Source organism: Bubalus bubalis, chromosome 7 (assembly GCF_019923935.1).
Source record: "Bubalus bubalis isolate 160015118507 breed Murrah chromosome 7, NDDB_SH_1, whole genome shotgun sequence".
In the NCBI taxonomy this organism is placed as follows: Eukaryota; Metazoa; Chordata; class Mammalia; order Artiodactyla; family Bovidae; genus Bubalus; species Bubalus bubalis.
This window is the reverse complement of record NC_059163.1, coordinates 56,338,566-56,353,870: the sequence shown is the minus strand read 5'-3', so window position 1 is coordinate 56,353,870 and position 15,305 is coordinate 56,338,566. Positions and strand designations below refer to the sequence as shown.

Genomic DNA, 15,305 nt, shown 5'->3' with positions numbered 1-15,305 from the left:
GGATCCCGGCGTGCAGCAGCGCCCACCCGGCGCGGGGAGGGCGGCGGGACCTGGGGCGCCCGGGGTTCTCGGGGCTGGGGGAGGGGCAGGAGTCTCCGTCCCTGAAGTCGCGGCCGCCCGCCCCACCCGCGGCGTGACTGCTGCGGGGGGAGCCCCGCGTCTTACAGCCACCCGCGGGGGACCCTGGGGTGGGTGGGAAAAGGGGCAGGCAGAGACCGCCCGCGCTCGCACAGAAAAAACGAAACAGCCCTAGGGCTCGCTAAGTGACCGCGACAGAGCGAGGGAGAATCAGAGAGCAAACGAGAAGGAAAGAGGAGGAAAAGCAAATGGAGGAGAGAGAGAGAGATAAAAGAAAGAAGTAGAAGGAAAAAGTGAAGCCGCAGAGAGGAGAGGGAGGGCTTCCCCGAGAGTCGCCGGAGAGCGCTAGCTTCTCCCGGAGCGGCCGCCGCTGCCACCCGAGGGTGTCCCGCCCCCACTCCCAGCCCGCGCGCGGCCCCCGGCTCCCCCCGCCACCAGCCGGGTCGCCCATCGCCACCGCCGCGTTCCCCGGGCGCCGAGCGGGAGGCGAGCGGCGGAGACACCTGTTAAAGAGGCGCGCGCGCGCCGTCGGAAGCCCGGGACGCGGCGGCGGTGGCGGCCGGGAAGCGCCAGAAGTTGCCGCCCGCGCATGGAGGCCTCCGGGGTGCGCTCGGACATCCGAATCCTCCCTCAGCCGGTGTGCGCGCCCCCTGCCCACCCCCGCGCTCCCCTCGCGGCCCTCCCGCTGGGCCCAGCGCGCCGCAGGCTCTCCGCGGTCCCTGGGCTTCTCCTTCCCGGGGCCCCACCCCTCCCCCCGGCCGTGGCGGGACGGAAAGTTGCGCCCGAGAGTTGGTACCTGCGCTGAGCTCCAGACTGGCGCCGTCGCCGCCCGTGCTGCTGCTGCCCGCGGAGGCCGCCGGGCTCGACCCGTACCTGACGACGGCGGCGAACGAAGAGGATGATGACGCGGCGGGGGCCGCGGGCGGCGGCGCCGTAGTCCTCAGGTGGCCCTGGGACGCGGCGGGGGTGCCGGACGGAGACGACGACGACGCGGCGGCGTTGGCCCGGCCGGGCCCGGGGGGGAAAGATCCCTGCGCCTGGAACTGCTGCGGCGGCGGCGGCGGCGGCTCGCTGCTGCTGATGGAGACCGTGGCGTGCGGGGCGAAGGGCGGCGGGGGCGGCCGCACGTGCGGCAGCTCCACCAGGGTGGGTCGCTCGTAGCGCTTGGCCAGCGCTGGCCTCTTGCCGGGGAACGTCTTGAGGACGCTGTAGGGGCTGCGCTGCTTGTAGATTTTGGGGACGCTGGGCCCCTCCTCTGCCGGCTGCATCTCTTCCTCCATCCTGCGCCTCCCGGCCGCTTCCCGGCTGCACGCCCCCTCGGCGCCCGGCGCCGGGCTCCGAAGATGCCGCTGCCGCCTGCCCGCCGGCTCTGCCCGGGTGCGCGCGTGTGGGAGGGTGGGTGTCTGTGCCGCGGCCGCCGTCACCGCCGCCGCCTGTCGCGAAGCCTGGCATCGCCGAACCCCTGCGCGGGGGGCTGCCGCCCGAGCCCTGATTGACAGGCTGCCTCGCCAATGCCTGGAGGGAGAAAGGAGGTAAAGAGCAAGTGTTTAGGGTAATATCTGCTAATGATAATAGGGGCGGGGGCGGAGCCTGGTGCCGCCGCTGCCGCCCGCGTGGTCGCAGAGCCTGGTGTGCGCCTCCGACGGGGGAAGGGAAGGAAAGAGCCGGGACCCCGAGGGCGTCCTGGTAACAGCGCGAGGTTCTGGCCGGGACGAGACTTCGGAGCCCCGTGCACTTGAGGCTCCTGCTGTTATGGGCGGGGCCCGGTTTTAGGAAGGAGCTCTTGGCGACCCCTGCACGACCCCAAACTCTCGGGTTGCACCCAGCTGGGAGTAGTTGGGGCGGGGCGGGGTTGGGGTAGCTGGAGTGCGTGTGTACCTTGGGAAGATAATACACCGTGTTCTTCTGCCTATGGGAAATTGCTCCGCCAGCCTTCTGAAAAGAACATCTTGAAGGCTTGACCCAGGTTGCTGCGAGTTGTTTGCGCGCCCAGGGGCTTTTGTCTATATCCAGCTCATGGCCTTCGAGTTCATGTTGTCATAAGAGCACACAAAGCATCAGACTTTTACATTATTTCATTAGATTCCTATGAGAGGGCATAAAAGAAACCGTTTCCCCATTCTACAGATGAGAAGACTGAGGCTCTTTGAGGAAATTGCCCATAGTCAGATACTCAAGTGTGTGGCTGAGTTACACAGATGTTCCCAGATATGCAAATTCTCACTTCTTGTAGCAGGTAGACTGCAATTTAGGGGAAAAAATATGACCTGATACTCCCTTTGGGAATGGTGATTAGATACTCGCAACAATATCGTTTGGGGGGTGTGTGTGTGTGTGCGCGCTCGTGCCCTTGTTGGACCAAGATTGCCCCAAAGCTCTGGCTCTCTGCGTTGCCCAGGCAGCTCCTCACTGTGTCTGGGGCCACCAGGGCAGGGTTTCTGGACGACACACAATTTCAGTTGTTGTTTGAATGAGGGAAGCGCCTCTGTGGTTCAGAGAAGGATCCCATGGGCTAGAGATGTCTTCAAATCTAGAGGACGGCCCTGGCTTCTCCCAGCCACTTTGGGAACAAATCTCCCCTCCCCTAGGTTAACTCCAATATCAGCAACTCCCTCCCAGGTTTGGTTTCTAGCCTTCAATCTTAACTCTCCAGGTTAGAATTCTGGGTATGTCTCCTCCTTGATGTGTGACTGTCATCTCTCCACTGTGAAGTTAGTTTCCTTTTCAGAGCTTTCCTTTTAGTCTTGGAAAAGTGACCTATTTTCTTCTTCTCTGGGGTGAGGACCTTGGTCTCTCATTCGCCAGACTTCCCTTCCTCTGGAAACCTCTCTCTTTGCAGGATCAGCTTCTGCGTTCCTCCACCCTCCATAGTCTCCCTCTCTCCTGCGGCCTCCTCAGATCCTGCTGCGGTTTTCTCCCCTCCATTTATTAGAGATGAAATAAATAATGCCATAAATAAAAGTATTTGGGAGTCCAGGAACTGTCAGGGCTGATTAGGGCATAGAGGACATTTTCTTTCTCATTATGCAAAAGCATTTCATGGGGAAATAAAAGAGGTTTCATTGTAACTCATGCATGTCATATTTCAAGGAATTCAAGATATTAATCATATTTAACATTATTTGCAACGTTTCTCCCTGGCTTCTGAAAACTGCTAAATGAGGACACGTGGATCAGTAAGAAAAAGGGAGACAAGCATGAGAGGGACAGTTAAGAAATAATGAAATGCTGGTGAAAGACAGGGAAAGAGAATGAGATGCCAGGGAGATGTTTCTTAGGCACATAAGTGAAAAATGGGGGAGCTTCTTCTCAGAGGTGAGACAGCTGAAATTGAATGATACACTGGAGGAAATAAATGATAACAAACCTCCCCACACTTTTCTTTCTATAAAGCAGTTCTGAATTTTGCATTGAAATGTCTTCCTCCCACTTTACTCCCAGATAATTTGCCAATAAGTTCTGGCTTTTGAAAAGAAATTGGGTGGTGCCAGTGTGAGTAGGTAGGGGGTGGTTAGAGGGGAGAAATTCATCAGTTCTACTACTGAAGAAATAATTTCCTATACCTGGGAGCTTTTTCTTCTCTTATGTATTTTTAATTTGTATCAGCCTCACCACTTAAGCACCTTAAGAGACTGGGAACAGTACTTCTGTTGTTATGGTTTACCAATGAAAAGGATCTGCCTTTCTGTATGTTGAAAAGTGGATGTTTCTATAAAACTGAATGGTAAAATTAGTGGTTTAGCTAAAAAAATAAGAAATCCTAGAGGAAAAATATTAGAATTTTTTAAATGACCAGCTTTTAGATTCACATGCTAGCAGTCACCTATGTCTGGATCCATAGAAAAATGAAGTGCTTAATAATCACGTGTTAGAAAATGAAATGGGCATTTACTCCCAAGTGTGGAGTTGAACTCAATTTTAAAATTGTAAGTGACCACTGTTCCCTGCCTGGGGTTGTACATACCTGAGTATTGTATATAAATGTAATATATTGAGGTGTTTATAAAATCACTGGCAGCACTTTTGTAAGCATCTTACTGTAAATTTTAGTCCAAATTATCAGTGATTTTGCTTATATCCTCTCTTTAGGGTCTCGGGGGCTGACAGGATGGTAATTACACCCATGCTTTAAATCTTTTTATATATTTACTCTTACTTAAAAAAAAAAGATAGTGAACTTTTAAAAAGCCAAGTGGCTATTTATGGATAGGGTGATTTCTTGATTGGCAGCATGTCAATTCCTTGAGCCATCCAGAATATAGCTTTTAAATAATAAGGCAGCCATGGGAAATGCTTTTTATTGCACCAATTTCAATGATATTTAATGAGCTTCTGATTGACTGTTTGATCTCCCAATGTTTTGTGCTACTTTTAATTCATTTCGTATAATAGAAAAAAAAGTAATTGGAATAAAATTTTGTGACAAGATAATGACCTTCCACTTTGAAATTAAATGTCTGATTAGCTTCAACATTTTAATGCTGAGATGATATTGCAGCAGGAACAGGGGTGTGCGTACTATCACTCGGTGGAAAATGACTGAGGAATACTCCTTTACTTTTCCCATTTGCATAGTAGAAAGGGCATGGTAGCCACGGAATCATAAGCTCACAGTCCTAGAGGGACCAAAATGGTCTTTTATTCTTGTGATTGAGTCTATGCCCATAGCTTTACTAAGACCCTGTCAAGTGGTTGTATAAACCATGCTTAAATACCTCTAGTGACGAGGACTTCACTACTTCTAGGAGCATCATTCACCCAGAGATTTATTCAACAAATATTTATTGAGTGCCTACTATGTGCCTGGGATCTTTCTAGGCAGTGGACAGTACACATGCTAAGTGGCTTTGGTTGAAATCACATGGACTGTAGCCCTCCAGGCTCCTCTGTCCATGGGATTTCCCAGGCAAGAATACTGGAGTGGGTTGCCTTTCCCTTCTCTAGGGGATTCTCCTGACCCAGGGATCAAACTCACATGTCTTAAGTCTGCTGAGTTTGGAGGTAGGTTCTTTACAATAGCACCACCTGGTAAGCTCTGGATATAGTGGAGCCAAATATCAAGATCCTATGGCAACCCACTCCAGTGTTCTTGCCTGGAGAATCCCGGGGACGGCGGAGCCTGGTGGGCTGCCGTCTATGGGGTCGCACAGAGTCAGACACGACTGAAGCGACTTAGCAGCAGCAGCAGCAGCAGCATTATGATAGAATTGGGGTGGGCAGGTAGTAAATAATCAAGTAGCTAGCTGAATGATATTAATATATTTATATACAAATATATTTATAAAATAAATCATTATGCTTATATAATATTTAAAATGTTAAATAATATATAATGCATAATAACACTATTATTATTATTTCAGATAGAAATAATTATGATTAAAAAATAGCATGGGGATGTTACTTTTGATAGGGTAATTGAGAAGAGTTGTTTGAGGTGGAACCATCCAGTTGAGAGTTACTCCTAAAAAAGAGCCATCCATCAGAAGAGTCTAAAGGAAATCAGTCCTGAATATTCATTCACTAATGCTGAAGTTGAAACTTCAATACTTTGGCCACCTGATGCGAAGAACTGACTCATCTGAAAAGACCCCGATGCTGGGAAAGATTGAAGGCAGGAGGAAAAGGGGATGACAGAGGATGAGATGGTTGGATGGCTTCACTGACTCGATGGACATGAGTCTAAGTAAAATCTGAGAATTGGTGATGGACAGGGAAGCCTGGCATGCTGCAGCCCATGGGGTCGCAAAGAGTCAGACACGACTGAGCGACTGAACTGAACTGAACTGATGAGAAGAGCAGTCTAGGCTGAGGGACAATAGTTGTGGAGCCATAAGGCAGGAACAGGCTTGAAGTTCTCAGAGAGCTGGAAAAAAGGCCAGTAGTCCCAGTATCCTGGCTAAGGGCAGAGTGAGGAGATGAGGTCTGAGAGGCAGGCTGGGCCCTGGCTGGGCAGGGCCTTATCCATCTGAGGAAATGTTTGGGATTCATTCTGAAAGCAGTTTGGAAGTTTGGAGGCAGTTAAGCTGGGGAGTAACATGACCAGATTTATGTTTTTAAAAGATAATTTTCAGAAAAGGTAAAATCATGACTCCCATACATAAAAATGAACAGATGTTAAAGCTTTTATTTAACTTGCTCAATGCCATCATAGTATTCAGAGGACAATTTGATGTGGAAAAAGGAATGCTGAATTGAATGCATAAATATTTTGTGTATGTTAGTTGGTTTTCCCACGAGGGATGTGGGTGACAGCTGAAAGGGAACCTCTACCATGAAGGAAGGTTTGTGTATCTATCAGTTATCTAAACTTTCAAAATTGTAAAAATAGTTCAAAGGCAATGAAAGAGTAGATTCAGATAACTGGGGAAGGTGTGCTGTACGTAGACAATGCAGTTTTCCAATGAAATAAAATTTACTTCCTGCAATGCTTTAAAAAAAACCTTTTAATTTTGACAGTTATAGATTCTAAAATTTTCATTTTAGAATAAGCTTATTATTTTTAAATAATTACAGATTCACAGGAAGGTCCAAAGATAGTGCAGAGAGGTCCCAGGTACCCTTCATCCATTTCCTCCAAAGGGTGGAATCATGCAATATGTGATCTTTTGAGATTTTTCACTTACTTTAATGCCCTTGAGATCCATCCATGTTGTTGTATCATTAGTTTGATCCTTTTCGTTGCTGACTAGTACTCCACAGTGAATATCCCACAATTTGTTAAACTCTTCACCTGTTGTAGGATATTTTGGTTGCTTTCAGTTTGGGACTATTGCAAATAAAGCTGCTCTGAATAGTTTGGCACAGGATTTAGTGTAGATGCAAGTTTTGTTTCTCTGAGTCTTTCTACAATATTTAAAAAGATTCCTTCTGCTTTGTGAACAATGGACTGTAGAGGATCAGACTGGAAGCAGGGACATTTATTTTCTAAACAGTGACTGAGTAACCCTTTCAAAATACAATCATGTATTTCCACTGCCCTCCATTGTCTTCCTCCTCCTTAGAGTAAAATCCAGAGTGTGCCATTGCCTGCTAAAGTCCCATTAGGAGCTACAACCATCCCTTGCCTCTCAGGCCTCATTCCTTCTGTCCCCTCCCCCCATCACTCCACTCTAGCCTTAATGGTCTTTCAGTTCAGTTCAGTTCAGTTCAGTCTCTCAGTCGTGTCTGACTCTTTGCGACCCCATGAATCGCAGCATGCCAGGCCTCCCTGTCCATCACCAACTCCCGGAGTTCACTCAGACTCAGTCCATCGAGTCAGTGATGCCATCCAGCCATCTCATCCTCTGTCGTCCCCTTCTCCTCCTGCCCCCAATCCCTCCCAGCATCAGAGTCTTTTCCAATGAGTCAACTCTTTGCATGAGGTGGCCAAAGTACTGGAGTTTCAGCTTTAGCATCATTCCTTCCAAAGAAATCCCAGGGCTGATCTCCTTCAGAATGGACTGGTTGGATCTCCTTGCAGTCCAAGGGACTCTCAAGAGTCTTCTCCAACACCACAGTTCAAAAGCATCAATTCTTTGGCGCTCAGCCTTCTTCACAGTCCAACTCTCACATCCATACATGACCACAGGAAAAACCATAGCCTTGACTAGATGGACCTTTGTTGGCAAAGTAATGTCTCTGCTTTTCAATATGCTATCTAGGTTGGTCATAACTTTCCTTCCAAGGAGTAAGCGTCTTTTAATTTCATGGCTGCAGTCACCATCTGCAGTGATTTTGGAGCCCCCCAAAATAAAGTCTGACACTGTTTCCACTGTTTCCCTATCTATTTCCCATGAAGTGATGGGACCGGATGCCATGATCTTCATTTTCTGAATGTTGAGCTTTAAGCCAACTTTTTCACTCTCCACTTTCACTTTCATCAAGAGGCCTTTTAGTTCCTCTTCACTTTCTGCTATAAGGGTTCCAAATGTCCCGCGTCAAGATTCTTACCTTTAATGTTCCTTCTGCTTAAAATGTTTCTTTCTCCAGATGTCTGCATAACTCCGTACCTTATCTCATTCCAGGTTTTGCTCTAGTATATCTTTTTCAATGAGCCCTTCACTAGTCACCCTATGTACAATTGAAGCCCCACCTCCCTTCCCCATACTCCCCACCGCTTTTTCTATCCAGCACCTATCACCGTCTGTCATGCTATACAGACTATCTGCTGTGTAACATCATGTATATTACATGGTCAGCCCTGCATATCCTTGCATTCCCCATTTGTGATTTCAACCAACCAAGGACTGAATTTCAAAATTTGATTTACTGATACCTAGACCTGACTGTACCACTGCCATTTTATGGAGGGGACATGAGCAGCCATTTTATGTAGAGACATGAGCAGCCATTTTATGTAGGGAATTGTGCAGCCATTTTATGTAGGGTCTTGAACAGCCATTTTGTATATGGGACTTGTGCAGCCATTTTATTTATGGGATTTGTGTAGCCATTTTATGTAGAGACTTGAGCAGCCATTTTATGTAGAGACTTGAGCAGCCATTTTATGTAGGAAATTGTGCAGCCATTTTATGTAGGGTCTTGAACAGCCATTTTGTATATGGGACTTGTGCAGTCATTTTATGTAACATACTTGAGCATTGGAGGCTCTTGGTATCTTCAGGGGATCCTGGAACCGATACTGAGGAATGACTCACTCATTTTTTGCTTCCAGTGAGTAGTATGCAAACTCCTTAAGGGTAGGAGTTCTGCTTTTGTTCTGTTCCTTGAGTCTGCAGCATCTAGAGTAGCATCCAGCACAGAGCTGAGGCTCAGGAAGGGCTTGTTGGATGAATGGGTGACTTTAGGAGGCGCTGGCAATAGTCCAAATGAGAACTTGGACTGCTTGGACCAGTGCAGTGGTGGTTTCAATGGAAGGAAATAGATAAACGCAGAATATATCCAAGAGGCAGTTGTTCCTTTTTATACAGCTTTGGAAAGTGGAAAGTTTATGCTTACGTCAAGCCCAAATTTTCTTCTTCTAACTGTTGGCTGTTGGGGCTATTCAGAAGAAGTTTAATACTCTCCCTAACTTGAATTTAGAATGCAATCTTACAACGTTTTTTCTTTCCTTCCTGTGATGGTTCCTAGGACCTATTTGAAATGGATCCATCCTTTTAAAGAGTAGATTAGGATAGGCATCTTTGGTCTGATTACTATTTTTCTCACTAATAAGATTCTGTGTTCCTTAGGACTCTTTCAGTAGCATGTGGCAGAAACCCAACACAAATGAATTCTGCATAAAGATGCTTATGGCTGTCATAACCCTGAAGACTAGAGGTAGGCCGTGTGTAGAGCAGGTATATATGCTCATATAGTATTATTAGGAATCTACCTCTCTCCATTGCTTGCCTTCAATTTTCTTTCTGTTGATTCATCTTCTGACAGGCTCTTCCTTTGTGGTGTTCATCTGGCCACCAGCAGTTATCACCTGTGTGAAAAGAGAGCACCTTTTCCCCGTCAGCTCCAGGGAAATGCCAGAATTAACTGTCATTGTTTTGTTGTGTCTTGATTAGTTTACTTGTTCCTTGATCATTCCAATGTTGTGATGTTGGGACTGTTTCCCTTAAGGGGAAAAGAACTAGAGAACAAGGAATTGAAGGAATTTCCCCGAAGTCAAAAAGTGAATTAATTGGAATTTAACTCAAGTGAAGATTCTTATGTTTAATCAGAGTAGCAAATATAACTTGTTAAACTTAGTAAATATAATCTTTTATTCTCTATTGCTCACTTCCCTCCAATTTCTGAACGAACATTCCTCCCAAAGGGCTGAAAGCACCCTGGACAGAAGTATGAGCTTGAGAAGTATATGCAAATCAAGTTGGATATTAAAGCCTGGAGGGCAAAAGGAAGAGCCAGTTATTAAGGGAAAGTTGAGGAGATGTAGTAATAGTAAGTTGAACTGTGGGTGATTCAGTTTTTTAAAAATTTGCAGTCTTCATCAGCAAGGTCAGTTTCCATTTTGCACTCTCTTAATTTCTTTAATTAATTAATTTTAAAATTGTTTGGCTGTGTGGCATGTGGGATCTTAGTTCCTTGATCAGGGATCAAACCTGCATCCCTTGCATTGGAAGCACAGAGGGAAGTCCCTCTTAAATTTTTTATATGAGTGTTGTATCACAACAGGAAACGATCAGTTCCTAATGTTAATTAGTATTTAAGCCAGAACTTTAGTACATAGTACCACCAGAGGACCAACTTCCATGCAGAAGGTCCTGAAATGAGCCAGTGAAATGCAATCTGAAGTATTTTGGTAGTTAAATATTGAGATTTTGTGACATCACACATTGTATGCTTTACCGGAATTTTTACAAATTAATGCATGCCATATGTCACCAACCAAGAAAGTGATTCTTCTGTTGTCCTGGCTGTTTGGAGTATTTCATGGTTTGCTAACAGAGCTTCTTTGTTTTATTTATTTACTTTTAAAATTTTATTAAAGTATAGTTGACTTACACTGTTGTGTTAGTTTCTGACATACAGCAAAGTGGTTCAGTTACACATACACACACACACACACACACACACATATAAAAGTTTGCATTTTCTAATCCTAAACTGTCAATCTACTGAACCCCCTTGGGAACTACAAGTGTGTACTCTATGTCTGTGAGTCTGTTTCTGTTTCATAGGTAAGTTCATTTGCATCATACTTTATATTCCACACATAAGTGATACAATATAGTATTTGTCTTTCTCTTTCTGACTTACTTAGTATGATAATCTCTAGGTCTGTCTATATTGTTACAAGTGACATTATTTCATTCTTTTTGTGACTGAGTAATATTCCATTATACATTTGTATACCACATCTTTCTTATTCATCCATGTATTGATGGACACTTTAAGTTGCCTCCATGTCTTAGCTATTGTAAGCAGTGTTATGAACATAGGGATGCACGTGTCATTTTGAATTAGAGTTGCATCTGGATGTATGCCCATGAGTGAGACTGCTGGATCTATGGTACTTCTCATATTAGTTTTTTGCGGGAACTCCATACTGTTTTCCATAGTGGCTGCACTAATTTACATTCCCAACAGTGTGGGAGGGCTCCCTTTTCTCCACATCCTCTGCAGCATTTGTTATTTGTTGACTTTTTAATGCTGGCCATTCTGACTGGTATGAGGAGATACCTCATTGTAGTTTTGATTTGCATTTCTCTAATAATTAGTGATATTGAGTATTTTTTCATGTGTTTTTTTGCCATCTATCTTCTTTGAGAAATGTATATTTGGGTCTTCTGCCCATTTTTTGATTGGGTTTTTTGTTGTTGTTGTTATTGAATCATATGAGGTGTTTGTATATTTTGGAAATTAAGCCCTTAATGAGGCTTCTTTAAATACCTATTTTTGAAAACCAAGAGAAATATGTTTTTCTGCAAAAATTATGATAATTTTCTAGCTGAATTCTATAATGTCCAGGCAGCTGGGCTTTTTGTATCTGTTTTCTAGGCTACAAAACAGGAAAGTTTTATTTTTCCCCCTGTGCTTTTGTCTTCAAAAAGCAACTGGTAATAAATGTCATGTGTTGCATGAATATTAATGATAACACTTTGGCCTTGTTTTCAGGTTAGTCAGACTTCTAGGTGCCCCACCCCCCAATAGCTTCAAAGATGACTGATTATAGAATCATAGACTTTGCTTTTCAATAAGAGATGATATTAGTTTCCTAGGGCTGTTGTAATAAAGTAGCAAAAATTTAGTGGCTTTAATCACAGAAATTCTCATAATTTCGGAGGCTGGAAATCTGAAATCAAGGTGTCAGCCAGGTTGGTTTCCTTTTGAGGACTATGAGAAGAACCTGGCCCCTACTCTCACCTGACTTCTGGTGGTTGGCTTGCTGGCTGTCTCTGGTGTTCCTAGGCTTGTGGAAGCATCACCCCAACTCTGCCTTCATATTCCTGTGGCATTATCCCTGTGTGCCTGTCTCTGTTCAAATTTCTCTTTCTATACTTTCTTACCTCAGCACTAGCAAACTAACACACATACCATTTAGGCAGATTATATGATAATCTCTAGTAACAAAAATGAATTATGGCAGAAAGGTCAAATGTTTGATTTTTTTAAAAAGCAAGACTACTAGAACTTGTACAATTTAAAATACATTGCTGGAAGACTTATTTGCACATAATGCTGCTGCTGCTGCTGCTAAGTCACTTCAGTCGTGTCCGACTCTGTGCGACCTCATAGACGGCGGCCCACCAGGCTCTGCTGTCCCTGGGATTCTCCAGGCAAGAACACTGGAGTGGGTTGCCATTTCCTTCTCCAGTGCATGAAAGTGAAAAGAGAAAGTGAAGTTGCTCAGTCGTGTCCGACTCCTCACGACCCCGTGGACTCAGCTGACCAGGCTCCTCCATCTATGGGATTTTCCAGGCAAGAGTACTGGAGTGGGGTGCCATTGCCTTCTCCATTTGCACACAGTAGATGTGCACAATTGGGCATAAACAGTGGCTTCCCACAAGGCTACAGCTCACAGGGCCAATTGTAAGTGAAGTTATGAGCAGGGACCTTTGACTATTCCCATCATGCCCCTTGAATTTAATGAATTCAAGCACATCCCTGAAAATGCTGAACGAGAGTTACACAGAGCTAATACCTCCATGCCTTCTCCAACCCCACCCCCAAAGGTATGGTCAGAGAACAAGTTGAGTCACACATAAAACTTATTAAAAGCATGTATAAATATATATTTAGTCAGCCAGTCTTAATGTTGGCTGACTTAACTTTGCTGGGAGAATTTTCAAACATAATGTTGCCTAGATCTTTCCTCAGACCAGTCAAAATAGAATGTCTGGGGTGGGGCCTCGGCATTGGTGGTTTAAGAATCTCTTTGGATGATTTCAATATAGAGCTATCTTTAGACTCACCCACTGAAGCAACAGCAGTGTCACTAGAATATCAGATCAGATCAGATGAGTCGCTCAGTCGTGTCTGACTCTTTGCGACCCCATGAATCGCAGCACCCCAGGCCTCCCTGTCCATCACCAACTCCCGGAGTTCACCCAGACTCACGTCCATCGAGTCAGCGATGCCATCCAGCCATCTCATCCTCTGTCGTCCCCTTCTCCTCCTGCCCCTAATCCCTCCCAGTATCAGAGTCTTTTCCAATGAGTCAACTCTTCGCATGAGGTGGCCAAAGTACTGGAGTTTCAGCTTTAGCATCATTCCTTCCAAAGAAATCCCAGGGCTGATCTCCTTCAGAATGGACTGGTTGGATCTCCTTGCAGTCCAAGGGACCCTCAAGAGTCTTCTCCAACACCACAGTTCAAAAGCATCAATTCTTCGGGGCTCAGCCTTCTTCACAGTCCAACTCTCTAGACATCATTATATCAAGGTAGCTGTGTGGAAGCCTAGTATACATTGGGATGCTTGAGCATTTTGCTTTTAATGAGTGAACAACATATCTCCCTGTTGCCCCAAAGATAAACTGATACAGTTAGAGAGCAATCATATTGGCCTGGAGTCTGAGCTAAGCAGGGCTGAAACATAGGAAGAAATGGACTGAATGCAGAAGAGATTGAGACTAGCCAGACAACAGGTTTACTGGGTATGAAAGAAACTCAGTCCTTTGCAAGACGAGAAAATACAGTCAGCTCAAATAGGCATCTTCATGAGAGGTCAAGGCAGTGATTTTAAACTTTGAGTCTTTAATATTATAACTCTTTTGGTTGCAAGAGATAGAAATCCAACTCAAACCAGATAAGCAAAAAGGGAAGTTTATTGACTCATTCAGCTCAGAAGGATTTCTAAGATATCTCATAGGAAAGGTGAAAGGACTGCAAGAATTAGTCTTTGAGATTAGAAAAAGGGACTCACTGATGGTAGAATTTTTTCTCTCTCTGTCTAACTCTCATCTCTCCATGTTGCATGAGAGATGGCCTCCAGTAGACCCAAAGTGTTGTCTTACTAGCTTAAAATCCACAACAGAAAGATGGCTGTCGCAAGCTATCCTTGGTTCAGTCTTCACTGTTTTGGAGAGAGGGTTCTGTTATGGGCTAGGCCAAGGTACTGCACATGGGAAGTGATTCCCTGAGGATGGGATGCAGGTAGACAAAAGCAACTGCTCTCTACCCCATCTTGAGAGTGAATTAATAGCTCTTCTTTCAGCCTTTAATGAAAACCATTTTTATGGGATTTGAATGCTACCTAAATCAAGGAAAAAGCCTTCTTTGGAAATGTAAGGGAAAAATGAAATGACAACAGAAGACAAGCTTGAATATCAAGAGTGAGAATCAAATGGTTTTAGGTTTAACTGTCTCTCTTTTCTAGTTGGTGAAATTTAGGACTGTTCTGGACTTGTTTGTTCAAGGACAGATGTACCTGTGCAAACAAAGACTTGACTTCCTCTTGCCACTCTGTACCTGCTCTGTAAACCAGGCACAGCATTTTCTGTAACATGCATGACAACAGCTGTCACTTAGGTTAGTTACTTTCCCTTTAATGATACAGCCTAGAGGTTTTGTTTTGCTTTTCTTTCCCAGTGGAACTCCAGGCTTCCCAAGAAAGGTCATCCATGAATTTGGAAGATAAGAACAGACCTATGGATGTGACACCCACCTTGGGGAGACTTGAACTTGGGGGCATGTGTTTTCAGCCTGTTGAAACTATTGTAGATGTTTCTGATTTCCAAGAACACAGATATGGTTACAAGTGTATAGATTTGTTTTTCTATGATGTAAAGTTGAAAGAGATCTCCTTTTGTTTAGAAACTTGTAAGCCACTCCGTATCCCAGGTGTCTCATTTTTGCTAGTAGAAGGATAGCATGAGTAAAAGTCTGAGTGGTACAATGTACAATTACAAAGTTGTGGGCTGGGCTAACCATTCATTATCCATGTGTCTTAGTAGAAAACATAGAATAGAAATTAGGGATATGAGCTCTGGAGCCAGTGCCTTGGGTTTTATGTTGGCTCTTCTGCTTACCAGCTATATATTCTTGCACCAGTTACTTAACCCTTACTGCCTTGGTTTGTCCATCTTTAAAATGGGGATAATGGTAGTGGCAGCTTGGCAGCATTGTCCTGAAGGTGAAAGGAATGTGGCACATAAGCGGAGCCTGGCACACAGAAAACATTTGGTCAAGATTAGTTCTTACCATTGTCTGTATCATTAGATACAATCAAGTGAAGTGTTTTGGCTATATCTTAATCCCAAAGGAACAGCTGCCCCAGAGAGGGATCTGTGAAGCTTATGCTTCTCTGCTGGCCTCTTCCCAAGCCCTATAAAGAGCATGGACCTTGGTACCAGC

The 15,305-nt window shown here is 45.0% G+C and overlaps 1 protein-coding gene and 1 long non-coding RNA gene across 3 annotated transcripts in view; one reads left to right on the top strand and one right to left on the bottom strand.

Moving 5' to 3' along the window:
* BEND4 (BEN domain containing 4) overlaps positions 1 to 1,496 on the bottom strand; it is a 33,093-nt gene extending 31,597 nt beyond the window's left edge. For both annotated transcript variants that reach the window (XM_006073843.4, XM_006073844.4), the window contains exon 1: positions 875 to 1,496. In XM_006073843.4, coding sequence (XP_006073905.1) covers positions 875 to 1,358 — 484 coding nt within the window. In that variant the 5' untranslated portion in view covers positions 1,359 to 1,496. The remainder of the gene's footprint in view (positions 1 to 874) is intronic.
* Positions 1 to 15,305, top strand: part of LOC123334431 — a 119,720-nt gene that overhangs the window by 177 nt on the left and 104,238 nt on the right. The window lies entirely within an intron of this gene.